Raw genomic sequence first — 18574 nt, 5'->3', positions numbered from 1 at the left:
AAGAAAAAATAGAAATAAAAAAACCCAGAATTACTGTATCTATATATTCTATATTATACTTTGTCACTTTCACTTGATTATTTTATTAGAATATCACCCTGATCTATGTCTCAAGTCTGACCAAAAGGACAATTAATTGCGTAGGATCTCATATTAGCTGTTATTTGTTCTGAATACTGAAGGAGTGGAAGGAAGAAAAGATGCTTGGAAATTTTGGTAATGTGATTTATGATGTTGAGATGCCTTTTCCCACCCATAAATAATATTTTTGTGGGAAATTATACTGAGATTACATTACATTTTTGTAATTATTTTACTACATAATATAATATCATATTACATTTACATTTTTCCCATATAACACATAATACATCTGTGACTTTTTTTATATAAACATTTCAAGAAACAGCTATATATGAAGTCTTAGAATTAATTCCAGGAATGACATAACTACAAAAGAAGCATTACAAGTTACTTCATATAAACTGTTAAAAATACCTCCTTTTCAATGAGAAATGAGCAAAGCCTTCATTTTTTTAAAAGACCATATTGAATGATGCATATGTCATGAATGGTCTCATCTCCCCTCTTCCATACTTCACAATGTTTCTATGCTCTCGTCTATACTCTTATTTCTCATTTCAGTCTCAGAACTAGAGACAGACTTCCCTCTCAGACAGGCTAACCTTTCTTTTGATCCCATCCCTGCTTATCTCCTTTAAAATCTTTTGCTGCAGATCAGTAACAGTCCGTCTTTCCCTTGTATGAGCATAAATGAGCACATTCATAAATATCTAATTTTGGCCTTTACTACAACCTTCATTTCTAACAATAAATACGTTCACTTTTATACTTTAAAAACAAAACCCAATAACAATAACCAAAAAGAAAATCGTCCACCTCTTTTCTGCAACTCCCTCAAGTTCTAGCTTTTTCTCTTCCTTGGTAAATTTCCAGAACTGTTTCTATTTCCTTACCATCCACACAATCCATATTCTGTCTCTATTGTTTCACTTCAACTGCTTTCCCTCCCTCACCACCCAGGGAGGACCTCTTAAGAGTCAAATTAACCTTTTTCTCAGTTCTCCTCTATTTTTAATTTTGGATGGCATTTGACACTGTTAGTCACCTTTCTTTTGGGTTTTATGTTTCTAGTTCTTTGGCCTGGCTGACTATTCCTTATAGATCTCAGTGATTCATATTTCACCTCCTGACCTCTAAATGTAGATATACCTCTCGTGTTTCTGAACCCCATTAGGTTTTCTTTTTTCTCTTTCTCTTCCCTCCCTTGACATCTCAGTCTTGTACATACTTGATAGCATAAAATTACATAGTGAATTAGGCACAAACATTGGAGTTAAGAGGACTTGAATTCAGGATTTGAGTCAGACACAAATTTTCTGTGCAACTCTGGCCAAGTCATTTAACCAGGCGATTCTCTAAGATTACTTTCAGAAAAAAGTACTGATTAATATTGGGAGAGGGAGTTTCATCCATCAAGATGTCCTATGGGAATGAAATCACTCCTTTAATCACTGTTATAACCTATATTTCACATATACACACATAAATATGCCTCTAAATACAGAAGCATATTTCATAAACAAATTTTGCTATATTGATAGAATACAAAATTCCTGAGAACAGGAACTTCATCTCTACTCTTATCAGAAAGCCTAACCAAAAACGTATTTAATACATTTCTGTTAGTTGATTAATTAAAAACATTCATACAGAAGGCTCCCAGATGTGCACTATCAGGTCTAAACTACATCTGGAGCTTCCTGATTTCCCTTTGAAACTTCCAACTAAGTATGTATAAAACCAAAATTGTCAACTTTTTCCTCTCCCCCAAAGATGTCCATCCTTCCAACTTTGCTAATTTGGTTTATAGCACAATCATTTCCACAGTTATCAAAGCTTAAAACTTTGGTATCATCTCATACTCTACTGTCTTCTCCATCTTCTTCATTCACCATATCCAATATATTTCCAAAACCTGTCCATTCTAGCAGCACATTATCTCTAACATCTGTCACCTTCTCTCCATTCACTGTAACCAGCTCCAATCAGGCTGCACATCACTTATTACCAGAACCTTCCACCTGATAACCCTTCCTTAGGACTCTACTTTCCCTGTCTTTCCTTTGAGTGGCTGTCAAATTAATTTACAAATCTAGGGATTTGACTATTATCACTTCTCTATTTAAAAACATTAGTTGTGTCCTATTACTTTTTAATAGGATAGAAGAGAATTTCTTTACTGTGATGCTTATGACCTTTCACAATCTATTTTCATCATATCTTCCATCATTACTTTACATTATTTTCCTTTATGTCCATCCCATCTAAATTTAAACTACTACTTATTCTGTAACCTCATATTGCCCTCTCCTATCTCTATGCATTTTCACACCCGCAATCTCCATATCTAGAATATACTATCTATACATATTTACCCATTTAACTTCTACTGTTCCAAGCTCAGTTGCTTCTATTACCTGAACTTGTGAGATTCTACCAATGTAAAATGATATATCTCTCTGTGTATTTTCTTAGAGCAATGTGTTTGATATCTCCTTTAGCTTTATTCCTCTTATTTATAAAATTTAGCATAAGATACTAAATTATATAATATTATAAAAACATTTATATATCATATATAAATAATATTATGTATAGCAAAATATATTATATCTTCCTTAATGAAATTTTATTGTTATTTGATGACATATTTTATATCATCCTAAAATTCATACCTATTATAATAACTTGCATAAAATAGTCATTTAGTAAATGTTTAACTTAGCTTAATTTATTGAATTGTGTAGAAGCATCCAAAGAGAAGAAATTTTATTTTGTAGTCTATCAAAATGAAAATTAAACAAAGTGCTTATAATGGTATGGCAAACCTATATGCTAAAGATCAAAACAATTCATCAATTATTTGTATTTAAGGAGACAGACATTATCTGTTCTAATAATGGAACTACATTTTCCTCATTTGAGTTTTAGATTCTGTAGACAATGATTTGAAGCAAATTTTCAGTGCTTTGTCACTCATAAGCAATGGGCAAGGTTTAAAGGATAACAGAGAGTAAAGATGAATTGAAGCAGATGGATAATAGCAGTTTTCCAGGTTGGTCATGAATCAACATGCTTCAATAACAGTAATCATGTCTACTGAATTAATAACAGAATGAGGTCTCAATTTCTTCTTTTCATCCAAATTAAAACAGAAAACTATATGGATAGAAAGATATCAAATATCAAAAATTCCAACTCTGTATCTCCATGGATATATTTGGTCTATAAGCAAAAATTTAATATATATAATGCATGGTATGGACACATCACACACACACACACACACACACACACATATGCTGCTACTCTTGTACCTACTCATTAATTGTTTTTATTCCAGTCATTAGTATTTGTCAGCAATTATGGAGCTGGATCAGTTTCAGTTCCTGTCACTATAATGGCATTTATTGACTATCACACAATGTATAAACAAAAATGGACTAATAAATTCAACATGTTGATAAACTGAGAACTGACATTTCTTTCGTGGTGAGCTGAAAACAGAAGAACTATAAGGAGTTTCCCGTTTAGAGTCTCCTGATATCAATCTTTCAACTATATTGCCTGAAGACTGAAAAGTCACAAAGTGTAGGCAGCAAACATTCTTCTCTAGCAGCTGTAAGTTTGGAATTGGAGTCATATTATATTTCTCCAACCACTAATAAAGCACCAGACAGTCTCAAATCACTTGTCACTTAAAATTTGATGTTAGCTAAGAAAAGAAATGTGGTGGATGTCAGGGGGTACAATGATGCAGAGTTCTATTTGAGCTCCTTAGATTTATGCTATTCTTATTTTAAGGCAAGATTTGTCCTGAGAAGTTATTGAAGGATTATTTTGAGATCAAACAGAAGGACAGAGATTAAAAAACAACAACAAAATAGTTCAACCTTCAGCTTTTTTGTTCTCTGGAGGCAGCGAGTTGTGGTGCAGTGGATAGAGCACTCACTGGGCCTAATATATATATTTTTATGATCTCAGACACTTCTTAGTTGTGTGACTTTGGTGAAGTCACAAATTCTGCCTGCCTCAGTTTTTTCAACTGGGAAACATGAGGATAATAACAGCACCTAGCTCCTAGTATACTTGTGACGATCAAATGAGACAATATTTGTAAAATTGCTTACCACAAAGCCTGGCACATATAAGGCATTATATAAATGCTTATTCTTTTCCCTTCTCCTCCCGTCTTCAATTTGAAAGGGAAAAAAAAGACTCAAAGTAAAATCAGTAAGGCATTCAGGAAGTTAGTCCATAATAAGCTTATTCAATTTATTACCAAGAAAGTGTTTGAGATGAGTCAAAATTTCAATGAGTCATAATGAGAACATATAAAATACATTATTGACTATTCTAAGAAGCACTACTCATTTTTATATTGATGCCAAATCTATGTGATGAATGTTATTCCTACATGGAAATAGAATGAGTCTCTGTATCCTGTAAGAAGGAACTTTAGGAAAAGAGGAAATTTATTTTCAAGTTAAATCAATTGTTTGCTTTAAAGAGCCCTTAAATTATGATTTGGTGGTGAAATTGTTATAGTATTTTTATTCTGAGGAAACTGATATAATATTGAGCATTTTTTGGTAACTTAAAATGCAAAAAAGTGAGCTAATAAATGCATCCTATGAGCTATGTAACACAAAGGAAGAACATTAACTATTTATTTTAAAATAGACTCTATATTCTTTTTAGTAGATTTTTGCATTTTATAGGCAAATTAGGCCATTCAAATTGTTCCTTTACATAATTCATTCAGTCTTCTGGAAATTTCTGTTTGGAAATCAGGGCTAGAATCTTAATGCTAGAGGGAACCTAAGAGACAGATAATTTTGGGATGGGGAATATGAGCAAGTAAACTTCAAAAAAAAAGACAGTGCACTAAATCAGTCCAATGAAGCAGGTAGCTAAAGAATTAGTCAATGGAACCACTGAGTCACATACAGTGACCTTTGAAAGAGCCTAGAAAAAAGAAATGACAGAAGAAAATAAATACTCAAGTTTTCAAAAATATTTTCACAAAAATTAAGAACAGTTACTCAATTATTCCTACTAAAATTATTTAATGCACTATTAAAATAGGGTTGATTAATATCTAGAAAATCAAGTGATGATCATCGCTAAGTGTTAGTGAGATATCATCAACAACTGATTATACAAAACTAGCATCATTTCATTTGTTGATATAGTTACTAGATAAAGAGGTAGCATGTCCTAATAGACAGAAGAAGACAAAGTATGGAATCAGAAAGAGTAAGGTTAAGTCCTATAAAAGATCTAATTAAGCAATAGCAACTTATACTCACAATTTTGTCATATAACTATATATTCTTTGTATGTAATCCTTTTAGGTCATCGATATTTAGCTAGAAATTATAAGGGCTAATCCCAATTATTAATTGATTCATTAAATGTATATGAGAATCAGTAATCAATAATCATCTTGTGAATAAATTACAAAGAAAATCCCTTGAAGGATCTTGCAAAAATATCCTAAACAAGAGCAGTTTTGTGCAGGTCTTTAGCATCCTTAAATGTGTCCGGGCAGTATGCTATCTCAGATGGCTTCAAAGCTACAATAGCCTTGGCCATCTTTATTTTCACCAAGGGAATGAATGATTTCTTCAGAAAATAGAGATAAGAAAAACAACTTATCTTCTTGAAGAAGGAGACCTTCTAAAATATGGAAGCTCTGGTTGCCCCTTCTGAAAAGAAATATTCACAAGACCAGTCCTCTTTTAAGAGGGAGGAGGTGTCTGTGTAATCTGGGATGAAGTTTCGATCCCATAGTGTATATATATATATATATATATATATATATATATAGCCAATATATATATAGCCAATATATATATAGCCAATATATATATATATATATATATATATATATATATATATAGCCTCATTCTATTAAAACAATAGTATTGTTTAAAAAAGAGCTCTGGGTCTTGGGCCAAGCTCTGGATAGTGACATTTTTACAACTTTCTACAATAAAATATTAGTAAGATCCAGATAATTGCTTCCCAGTATTTATTTTTCATTTTTACAGTTTGGTACCCCAGATGCAACTGAAGTTCAGCCTCCTACTTCCTGTTTAAACTATCTTGTACAATCCTGACTCTAAAATATGTTAATTATATGGCCATTTAAGTTTTCCATACCACTCAACAACTATTCATTATAAAAAAATTATTGACCATTTCCCCACTGGCAGTTTCCTACACGGATCAAGTTAAATGCCTATACCAGAATGGGAAACAACAAACAAAATAAAACAACAGATGCACAGAGGAATGATATTACTTGCTTAGACTTCAGCAAGCAGCTTATTAAAGTCTCTCACGTGATCTCTGGGGACACTAAAGAAAAATGGGAGTTAAATGGAAGGACTTTAAAAAGCCAGGAGTATGGATTCATCTGAGATAATTATAAGGAATCACTGAAGCATTTAGAGAAAGAGCATGAAATGGTCAGAATCGTGATTTGGGAATATCGCTGTGCAGCTTCCTGAGGGATAAGTTCAGAGAAATATGAAAGGGCGAGCCAATTTAGGATGCTTTCCTAAGAGTAGAAGTGAAGGTGATGAAGACTTGAATGAGGGTGATTATGCTAGGAATGGAGAAAAGATAGTTTTGAGAGATGCTTTGGAAACAGAAACAAGAAGATTCGGAGTATATGAGAGGATGAGAAAGGAGAAAAATGATTTTGAACCTTGTTGACTAGAAGGATGATGGTCACATTATCAGATCTTTTCAAAATTGGCACCACCAAAATCTTGTCAACTTATTTGTGGCCTCTGTCACAGTTCAGCTCTATTGTTTCTTTCTTGTGCAGTTTAAAATGCACTAATCCTGAGAGACTACCTCTCAGGATTCTCTACCCTTATTTCCTCAGACACCTCCCACTTCCTTATGGGAGGTGTCTGAGAAAGGTATAAAAGAAAGGGCAAGCGCAGGGTTTGGGGCGTCTTTTTCCCACAGGGCTTCATCCAGAGGACTGGCTTTTTTTAGGAGAGCCTTGGTCCCCTTGGAGATCAAACTCCTAGTTTTTTCCCTACCTAACTTTTTCCTTTGCTAACTAAATAAAACCCACCTATTCTATCCCTAAGTGTAACCTGATCTATTGAGCTCCGAAGAGCTTAGGTCAATTTCCCACCAGGGCTGGGGACCAGCTGGCTACCTCTGCTACCTTCCTTTCCTTTCCTCTGACTTCCTTACCTTCCTTTTCCCTTCCTCCCATCCATCCTTCCTTCTACCACTCACATTCTTCAGCATGGCACTTATTAAAACTCAATTCTAACCGCAGTAAGTCAATTCACCAAATATGAAGCCATTGAAATAAGAGCTGGGAGGATGTCACTTTTGGGGAGTAGAGATAGCTCTATAATCAATAAATTGCTTCATTTCATGAATAACTACCAGGAATTGTTAGATTCCTCTAGTGAGAACCAAATGTTTGTTGGAGATGAATATGAAATGTTTTCTGGAGGCAAAATTAGTGACCCGTGGTCACCATTTCCATATCGGGTATTAGGGATTTAGGAAGGGAGAGTAAGGAGTCAAGGATTATCTCTGATCTGGGAGATTAGAAGGATAGTGGTAGCCTAAACAGAAGTGGAGGGGAGGAGGTAGAGTTAAGAAAAGTAGTGGATTTGGGGGGGGGTATAGACAATAAACTCAAACTTGGAAATGTTGAATTCAGTGGGCCTGTAGGATATCTAGTTGGGAATGTCCAGTAGACATAGGGGCCAGGATCTTGGGAGAAAGGCAATATATAATTTGGGAATTATCTGCATGCAGCTAATTGATCTCATAAAGGCTGACAAAATTGCTAAGAAAACTGTAGAGAAAGAAGAGAAAAGGTACTAGAAAATGCAAGCCTTGAGTAGGTAGGTGTACAGTTAGAAATCTTGAAATGCATGATGATCCAGCAAAGAAGAATAAAGCATGCCAAATAGGGAGTAGGAGAAGGAAGAGAAAATAGTCATAAAAACTTTGAAGGGAGAAGATTCTAGAAGGAAAGGAAGATCCATTTTTCCTTTTGATGCTGCTAAGTCAGGAAGGATTAGAAGTAAAACTATTGCATTTGGCAATTAAATATCTTTAATCAACTGTGACAGTTACAGTTTAATGATGAGGCAGGAAGCCAGAAGGAGTTAAGAAGAAAAGGAAAAAAAAGGTGAATTTGTATATGGGAGAAAAAGCTAAAAGTCTGGATAACAAGATCTACATACAAAGGAATCTAAAGAGGTTGGAAGCAGGTTAAATTTAATAAGATAAAGTATAAGATAAATATTCTGTATATGTAAAATGCTTACACTTAAGTTCAAAGATCAAGTTCACATGGCTAAATTAAGATAGAAGTCTTAATTTAAGAAGAAGATAAAAAGATTTCAGGGTTTTTCATGAACTTCAGTCTCAAAATAAATGACTATGTGCAGGTTAGAAAGCAAATGTATCAACTGAGATTTATTACCTATGATACAGAAAGCAGTATTCCTATAATATTCTGCTCTTATCAGATCACATACTGATTTTAAAATGGAAAGGATTTTAGAAGCTATAGAGTTCAGCCATTTTTTTACAAAAGAGTAATTTGTAAATTAAGTCATAAAAAGCTTAAATGTCTTCATGAAGATTACCCAGCTATTATTTTTCAGATGGGATTTAAACACAATTTTTTTTGTCTTTTAAGTCTCTTTCCACTTCTCTACTAATGAAAGACTACAGAATACCCAAAGAAGGGCAGTGAGAATGCTGAAAGGCATTAAATAAATGCCATTTGAGGAAAGGGTTATAGGATCCAGAAGCTGAACCAACACCCAGGACCATTTATCAGAACTCCTTAAATCTAAACAAACAAACAAAAAAACAATATCCACTCAAAAACAAAACAAAAAAAAATAATAATTGAGGACTAGAGAGAACTTGACTTGCCAATCAAGGTCATATAGGTAATATGTGGCACAGATAAGATTTGGTTTCTTTGACTCCAAATCCATTACTCAGCTAGAAACATCTAGAAAGTATATAGCTTTCAAGTTTTGTTTTTTTGGAATATTCTTAAAAGTGTTGTCCTGGATCTGATCCTTTCACTCTGCATCAATTCTTGGAGGTCATTCCAGTTGACACGGAATTCCTCCAGTTCATTCCTTTGAGCACAGTAGTATTCCATCACCAACAGATACCACAATTTGTTCAGCCATTCCTCAATTGAAGGATGTACCCTGGCTTTCCATATTTTTTGCCACCACAAAGAGTGCAGCTATAAATATTTTTGTACAAATCTTTTTCCTAATGATCTCTTTGGAGGATAAACCCAGCAGTGGTATGGCTGGATTAAAGGGCAGGCAGTCTTTTAGTGTACTTGGACATACTTCCAAATTGCCATCCAGAATGGTTGGATCAATTCACAACTCCACTAGCAATTTTAATGTCCCAATTTTACCACATCCCCTCCAACATTTATTACTTTACTTTGCTGTCATTTTAGCCAATCTGGTAGGTGTGAGGTGGTATCTCAGAGTTGTTTTGATTTACATTTCTCTAATTATTAGAGATTTAGAGCACTTTCTCATGTGCTTATTGATAGTTTTGATTTCTTTATTTGAAAATTGCCTATTGGTGTCCCTTGCCTATTTATCAATTGGAGAATGATTTGATTTTTTTCAAAATTGATTTAGCTCCTTATAAATTTGAATACTTAGACCTTTGTCAGAAGTTTTTCTTATAAATATTTTTCCAATTTATTGCTTCCCATCTAATTTTGGTTGCATTAGTTTTATTTGTATAGAAAATTTTAATTTAATGTAATCAAAATTATTTATTTTACATTTTGTAATTTTTTCTAACTCTTGCTTGGTCTTAAAATCTTTCCTTTCCCAAATATCTGACAAATATACTATTCTGTGTTCACCTAATTGGTTTATATTTTCCTTCTTTAAATTCAAGTCATTCACCCATTCTGAGTTTATCTTGGTTTAGGGTGTGCAATGTTGATCTAAATCTAATCTCTCCCATATTGTTTTCCAATTTTCCCAGTAGTTTTTGTCAAATAGTGGATTTTTTTCTTTAGGGTTATCATAGACTCTGTTGCTGATGTTGCTTATCCCACGTCTATTCCACTGATCTGCCCTTCTGTCTCTTAGCCAGTCCCATATTGTTTTGATGACTATGGCTTTATAGTGCAGTTTAAGACCTGGAACTGCTAGGTCACCTTCCTTCACATTTTTTTTTCATTATTTCCCTTGATGTTCTTCATCTTTTGTTCTTCCAAATGAACTTTGTTACAGTTTTTTTCAATTCAGTAAAAGGTTATTTGGTTATTTGATAGGTATGGCACTAAAAGATTAATTTGGTTAGGATGGTCATTTTTATTATGTTAGCTTGTCCTACCCATGAGCAATCAATGTTTTTTTTTTCAATTGTTTAGATTCAGTTTTAATTGTGTGGAAATATTTCGTAGTTATGTTCATATGATTCCCATGTATGTCTTGGCAGATAGATTCCCAAGTATTTTATATTGTCTAGGGTGGTTTAAAATGGCAATTCTCTTTCTAAATCTTGCTGCTGGGAGGTGTTGGAAACATATAGAAATGCTGGTGATTTATGTGGTTTTATTTTGTAACTTGCAACTTTGCTAAAGTTGTTAGTTATTTCCACTAGCTTTTTTAGTTGATTCTCTGGGATTTTTAAGTAGACCATCATATCATCTACAAAGAGTGATAACTTGGTCTGCTTGTTAAACATTTTAATACCTTGAATTTCTTTTTCTTCCCTAATTACTACTGCTAGATTTTCTAGTACAATGTTAAATAATAGAGGTGATAATGGGCAACCTTGCTTCACTCCCAATCTTATTTGGAAAGCTTCTAATTTATCTCCATTACAGATGATGCTTGCTGATGGTTTTACATATATACTGTTTATTATTTTTAGGAAAGGCCCTTCTAATCATATACTTTCTAGTATTTTAATGGGCATGGGTGTCATATTTTCTCAAAGTCTTTTTCAGCATCTATTTAAATAATCATGTGATTTTTGGTGGTTTGTTTATTGATATGGTCAATTATGTGGATGGTTTTCCTTATATTGAACCATGCATTCCTGGTAAAAATCCCACCTGATAATAATGAATGATCCTCATGATCACTTGCTGGAGTCTTTTTGCTAGTATTCTGTTTAATATTTTTACAACTATGTTCATTAAGGAGATTGGTCTATAGTTTTCTTTCTCTATTTTTGGTCTGCCTGGCTTTGGAATCAATACAATATTGGTGTCATAAAAGGAATTTGGTAGGCCTCCTTCTTGGCTTATTATGTCAAATAATTTGTATAGTATGGGGATTAGTTGTTCTTTGAATGTCTGATGGAATTCTCTTCTGAATCCGTCAGGCCCTGGCAATTTTTTCTTAGAGAGTTCTTTAATGGCTTGTTCAATTTCTTTATCTGATTTGGGATTATTTAAATATTCTATTTCTTCTTCTGTTAATCTAGGTAATTTATATTTTTGTAGATATTCACCCATATCTCCTAAATTACCATATTTATTGCCATATACTTGTGCAAAATAGTTTTTAATGATTGCCTTAATTTTCTCTTCATTAGATGTGAAGTCTCCCTTTTCATCTTTGATACTATTAATTTGGTTTTCTTCTTTCCTTTTTTATTATATTGACCAGTAATTGTCAATTTTATTTGTTTTTTCAAAGTACCAGCTTCTGGTCTTTTTACCAATTCAATAGTTGTTTTGCTTTTGATTTTATTAATTTCTCCTTTAATTTTGAGGGTCTCTAATTTAGTTTTCATCTGGGGATTTTTAATTTCTTCATTTTCTAGTTTTTTATGTTGTATGCCCAATTCATTGACCTCTGCCCTCCCTATTTTGTTAATATATGCATTCAAGTATATAAATTCCCCCCTGAGTACTGTTTTGGCTGCATCCCATAGATTTTGGCAAGAAGTCTCATCATTGTTATTCTCTTATATGAAATAATGAATTGTTTCTATGATTTGTTCGTTAGCTAACTGATTTTGGAGAATCATATTATCTAATTTCCAATTAATTTTTGGTTTGCATCTCTCTCTACCCTTGCTAATAGCTATTTTTATTGAATTATAATCTGAAAAGGTTGCATTTATTATTTCTGCTTTTTTACATTTTTTGTTATATTTTCGTTCTGTACTACATAGACAGTCTTTGTGAATATACTATGTGCTGCTGAAAAGAAGGTGTATTCCTTTTTGTCCCTATTTATTTTTCACCATATATCTGTTAACTCTAATTTTTCTAAGATTCCATTCATATCTCTTACCTCTTTCTTATTTATTTTTGGGTTGATTTATCTAGATGTGGTAGAGGAAGTTTGAGGTCACCCACTAGCATAGTTCTATCATCTACTTTCTCCTTGAGTGCTACCAATTTCTTCTTTAGAAATTTGGATGCTAAACTATTTGGTGAATACATGTTGATTATTGATATTTCCTCAGTATCTTTACTGTCTTTTATCAGGGTGTAATTACCTTCCCTATCTCTTTTAATCAGATCAAATTTTACTTTGTCTTTGTCAGATATCATGATTTCAACTCCTGCCTTCTTTTTCTCCATTGAAGCCCAATAGATTTTGCTCCAGCCTTTTCCTTTTACCCTGTGCATGTCTATCGGCCCCGTGTATTTCTTGTAGACAACATATGGTAGGATTTTAGTCTTTAATCCAATCTGCTATTTGCTTTCATTTTATGGGTGAGTTCATCCCACTCACATTCAGAGTTATTATTATCAGGTGTGTTTTCCCCAACATTATGAATTCCTCTCCTAGTTATGCCCCTTCTTCTTGTGCTATTTCCTTTTAAACCACTGGTTTGCTTTTAATCTCTTTCTTGATTTTTGTGGTTGGATTTCAAACTTTCTGTTTAGCTGTGGTATTTTCTTTACAAACATTTGGAAATCTTCTATTTTGTTGAATGTCCATACTTTCCCTTGAAAGTATATAGTCATTTTTGGTGGGTAAGTGATCCTTTTTTGTAGACCAAATTCTCTTGCCTTTCTAAGTATCATATTCCAAGCCTTGGGGTCTTTTCATGTGGAGGATGACAGATCCTATGTAATCTTCATTGGTGCTCCTTGATATCTGAATTGTCTCTTTCTGGCTACTTCTAATATTTTCTCCTTAACTTGGAAATTATTGAATTTAGCAATTATATTCCTACAGGTTGTCTTTTAAGGATTTAATGTAGAGTGTGATCTATGGGTTCTTTCAATGTCTATTTTTCCGTCTTGTTCAAGAACATCAGAGCAGTTTTCTTGGATAATTTCTTGTAGTATGGTGTCCAAGTTCCTATGATTTCTGGGTTTTCCAGTAGACCAATGATCCTAAAATTGTCCCTTCTAGACCCATTTTCAAGGTCATTAATTTTCTCAGTGTGATATTTCATGTTTCCTTCTATTTTGTCACTCTTTTGACTTGACTTTATTAATTCTTGCTGTATTGCAAGATCATTGGCTTCTACTTGCCCAATTCTGGTCTTTAAAGATTGGTTTTTATGCTATAATCATTTGATTTTCCTTTTTTGGTTTGGTCTATCCTACTTTTCATGGCTTCTAGCAGGTCATTTCTGGCCTTCAATTTGCTTATTATTTCATTTGATTTCTGTACTTGTTTCCAAGTGCGAAATTTTGTCTTTTAAAATGTTATTTTCTTTATGAACTATTTCCCAGCTTTCTTGCCAAATCTCTTCCACTTTTCTCATGATCTCAGATTTGAACTCTTCAAGAGAATGTGACCAATTTCCATTTTGGGGGGAAAGTTTGGATGTGTTTACTTGTTTGTTCTCCTCTGTTGTCTGCTCTGTGGTCTCGATTTTTTCTCCTTAAAAATTATCCAGGGTTAGTGCCTTTTTCTTGTTCTTTCTGGTGGTTATTTCTTGAGTGTTACTTGCCATCACTATGCTGATTTTCCTTCTCAGCCAGAAGTCTGAGGGAGGAGGGCAGGCTCTCTGTATACGGAGCTACAGAACAGTTTTTGCCTGCACCTACTTTTCCAGGAGGTTCCTTCCCACTTCTGTCTGCTGCCCCTCTCCGCTGTATCTCTGAGCCCAAGGTCCTTGCTCTTTAGCCTCCTGGGGTCTCAGGTCTAGCTGCTTTCAGGGGTAGGTCCTTGATGCTCTTAATCAACTGCCAAGACCCTAGAGATTGTCACATGCTAACTGTAATTCTGGCTCTCTGGCTCTGGCTCTGGCACCATAGGTGGGGTGGAGGAGGGTTGATCAGCTGTCATTTTGGTGGGAGCTTTTTCACCCCCTTATAGTATGGAAATGCCCAAATCCCATGTACCTTTGATGCTGTGCCCTATCATGGAGTCCCTTATTTCATCTAGATTTATTTTATTTTTTATTTTTTTGTCTTTTTGATGTACATGTATCATCAGTGGTGAGGAGAGTAAGGAGTCCTGCTACTGCTCTGCAGCCATCTTAACCTGAAAGTGCCGCATCTCATTTTAAAGATGAGAAACCTGAAGCAAATAGATTATAAATCACTTGCTAGGGTCACACAGCTACTAAATATCAGGGGCCATGTTTGAATCAGATCTTCTTGCCTTTAACTCTAGTACTCTATCCATCATAACACCTAGTTGTCTATAGAATATAAGTATAATCACTTCATACTAAGTAAATAAATGGTATGAAAAATGAAAATACTACTTTAATTAAATATTTGAATATAATAGGAAAGGTAGATAAAGTGCTAGCTTTGGAGTCCAGAAGACCAGAGTTTGAATCTTACCTCAGAAACTTACTGTGTGACCCTGAGTAAGCCACTTAATCTATTTCAGTTTCAGTTTTTCCATCTGTAAAATGTGGATAATCATTAAACAGTATCAAATAAGATAATATATATATATACATATTTTTCTATATACATATGTGTTTTATATATGCATCTGTACTTTGCAAATATTAAGACATTAATCAGATTCCTATTATAATTTTTATTAATTCAAGGAAATATAATATGCTTTCCCACTGATATTTTTGGAGGGAAAATGCTATAATATTTTTTACTTCAAATTTGCACCTTAAAAGTCATTGAGAAAATCTGGAATACTAAAATTAAAATCAGGTATTAAAAATCAAAAGAAAACTATGGACCTTATTCTATCAATGAAGAGACAATTTCTTTTTTAGGATTATTAACTCTTTCAAATTGTTAATATACCAATTAACACATCAGAAAAGGATTTAGCTAAAATCCTTTAGTGGTCTGGAGGAGGTATTTAGTTTAATTCTTTTGACAAATATGCTCAGACTATATTGTGTTTGAATAATCAACTAATTAACAATAATTTACAACTGCCTACAATAACAATTGCAGTGGCATAGCAAATAATACTTTGAAGGGAAAAGATCTGCTTTTTATTGTGTTCTTCAGATTTTTTTTAAACTAAGAATTGTCTGAAGGGATATTCTGAACCATGATGCTAAGCAAATCATTTACCATAGACTCTGCCTTTATTTAAGCTAAAGTTAACTTCCATTAACTTCAGAGAGATTGACTAGTAAAAGGAGAAAGAAAAATGAATGCAAGCTTAGGGAAGTTTTCTTTTTCCACCTCTACTCTAATTTAATTAACTTTGCACTCAAAATAATGTTTCCTAAATATTTTTGGTTGAATAGCAAAACTGTCTTATGAATAGAAATAAAATGATTATCATATCTGTGTTATTCAAAAGAAATCAAAACATATTTTTGAACCCCTATCATAGCTTGCTGCCTGAGCCAACATCAAAACAACACTGACATAGTATCTCTTTCAAAATCAATGACCCTTGTCTCCTGACAAACAGTTTCATGTTCACCTTCCATATTATATAGCACATTCCTAGACTGCATCAATAATCTCCTTTTTTTTACTCTTTTTCTATGGTTCTGAAAATCACTGAAGTTTAGGGTGCCCCCTTCTTCTGGATTCACAAATACTGGAACCTTAACAAGAAAATTGTAGCAAAATAAATGTTTATTCAGCAAGCTATAGTCTCCCTCTTATAGAAATACTGTAATTCAAGGTTGGCCTAAGTATACAGCATTATGATGAAAAAATTTAAATTTCCTAAGTTAAATGATATAATGTCTTGCCAACTTAAAACTGTGGGTGCAATTTTACAAAAAAAGATAAACGCAGTAGACAGAGATTTCATGAATGCAGTCTGAATAGAGTATAATGCTTAATGCAAATGACATAGCATTATTATGATCAGAGATAATTTACATTTTACTTTTGAAATTATAATTACCAAGAAATGAGGGAAATTTAAATGTGTCTTCACTTTAAAATGCCTTGAGGCCAAAATACAACATAATTAATACTATTAATAAATATTTTAAACAGTGATGATAATACATCAAAATATGAGAAAAGTTCTTTTGAGTTTGCTGGAAGAAAATGACTGCATAAAACAAAAATGTTAGACTTGTTTTTCAGATGACTAGAGAGTGTATCTTAATTCTCAGATATCCCTGTATAGTCCATATTCCATTTATGCTAAATTTAGGGGGAAAAAAAACAAATACTTTTACCTACTTTATCCCCATATCTGAGACTATGAGTGTATCTGAACAACTGAAAGATATTTTACAATCCTCTTACTATCCTAAGAAAAAATTTCTGGTTTAACGTACTCCCACATTTATTCTCAAAAAAAATATCCTTTGGATATATGAAATGTTAACTTGAAATAAGATTTTGTGAAATCCCCATGCTGACCATGCTCTTTTATTCATAGTCATACATTTTATGGTTAAGAATGATCCCCCTACCTATGAGCAGGAATCTTGCGATTGCCCACAATCAGGATCACATCACAGAGCTGTTGCTGTTTCAAGTAGCTTTCCATCTTCCGGAAGGTTTGTTCAGCATGGTGAACTGCCTGATAGAATTCCTCAGAGCTACTGGAGTCCATATCACTTTGGGGTGTCAGAGAATGGCTTGTTGCTGACAGCCTGTGAACCACAAATAGAAGGCAGTGTTGATCAAGTGTCACCAATTGTGCAGATCTAATCACCAATTTCTTAAAGCTGAATAGGAGAAATCAATGCATCTTTCTTTGCTTTCATCATTGCTAAGACAAGACAGAAAAATCTTTTTTTATTAAAAAAAAAGGTCCCCCAAGTTCAAAGGATTAACTAATGTAAGCAATAAAGGGCCAGTAAAGGATTTGTTTTTCTTAGTTGATAAATATAACAAATTGTTCCATTGGTTCCATTTATCTATAGGGAAATACAATGTTTTAAATTTGAAAGAACCAATAAGCAATTAGCACGCTTATCCTAAAGTTAATTGCTAATTTTAGTCCCCTGTGTTATTGGGAACAGTTAATTTCAATATACTTCTCAAAACAGTGCTAAGGGATACCAATTTTATTGGCTATTGTACAAAGTGTTGCTTTACAAAAATAGTAACTTTTAACTGAGAGGAGCAGACCATTCCTTTTTTTTTTTTTAAGGTTAACAATTACAATTAAGAAGGCACTATAGCCTCCAACCTTATGTTATTATTTAGCACTGATAACTTCTTTAGTCTTAGAATTAAGTTTCTGTCTTAACTCTTGTTACTCAATAATTAGTAAAGGCAGAAGAGAGAAACAGGGGGAAAGGATATCTTTCCTAGAGGGAAATTGCAAGTAAAAAATATGGATAAAAATGGGAACCATGGGGACAATACACACTTATATGGTTTCTTAGTGGAATATAATTTTCACATTCCTGAAATGGCTAATTTAACCAAACCATTTTAGACATCTTATTTCTGTAAATGTTTCCAAATAAAATTGAATACAGGATTAAAATCTATATTCGATAGCCTAGCTTGTCCAAAATCTAACTTGTACAAAGAATATTTCAAAAAAAATGCAGCTACAAATGGCATTTCCTATCATTTCCTCCACATTATCACCTTCAAATAGTATATATCAGAGGCGAGATATTTCATTTCATCACATAGCAATATCACATATTCAGCTTACAAGTATATTCAATGTCAGAATTGCTGTGATGTTACTGGTGGCACCCAGAAGAAATCAAAACAGGACTGGTAGAGGATCAGAGGTTTCCACAACTCTCCTCAATGACAAATTCTGGTCACAGGCTAGAATCCAGCCCTAGGAATGTCCAGCCATCAGGTGTCTCTGAGTCCAAAACTGGGCCACAGGATTCTAATCAGTTTCTTGGAATGAAGGTGCAAGTGAGGGAGGCTTAGAACCTTAGTTTAATAGAGGTCTTGATTTCCTTCTTTTTTGAAATGTCAGAACAAATATTATTGTAGAAATAATTCACATCCAGGTATTGCAAAGAATGGCTTCCATGGTCACTGAGATCTTTGACCACTCTGGTTCTATAATCATGACTGACAATGACTGCCTCTCTCTCTCTCTCTCTCTCTCTCTCTCTCTCTCTCTCTCTCTCTCTCTCTCGCTCTCTCTCTTTCTCTCTC

The 18574-nt window shown here is 33.5% G+C and overlaps 1 protein-coding gene across 1 annotated transcript in view; it reads right to left on the bottom strand.

Annotated features, from left to right (window-relative positions):
- The window catches only part of KLHL1 (kelch like family member 1), a 542207-nt gene that overhangs the window by 369349 nt on the left and 154284 nt on the right, over nucleotides 1-18574 (bottom strand). Inside the window, exon 2 of the mRNA XM_044669367.1 lies at nucleotides 16903-17085. Within this exon, the coding sequence (XP_044525302.1) occupies nucleotides 16903-17085 (183 nt within the window). The remainder of the gene's footprint in view (nucleotides 1-16902; nucleotides 17086-18574) is intronic.

Source organism: Gracilinanus agilis, chromosome 3 (genome assembly GCF_016433145.1).
Source record: "Gracilinanus agilis isolate LMUSP501 chromosome 3, AgileGrace, whole genome shotgun sequence".
Lineage (NCBI taxonomy): Eukaryota > Metazoa > Chordata > Mammalia > Didelphimorphia > Didelphidae > Gracilinanus > Gracilinanus agilis.
This window is presented reverse-complemented; position numbering and strand designations above follow the sequence as displayed.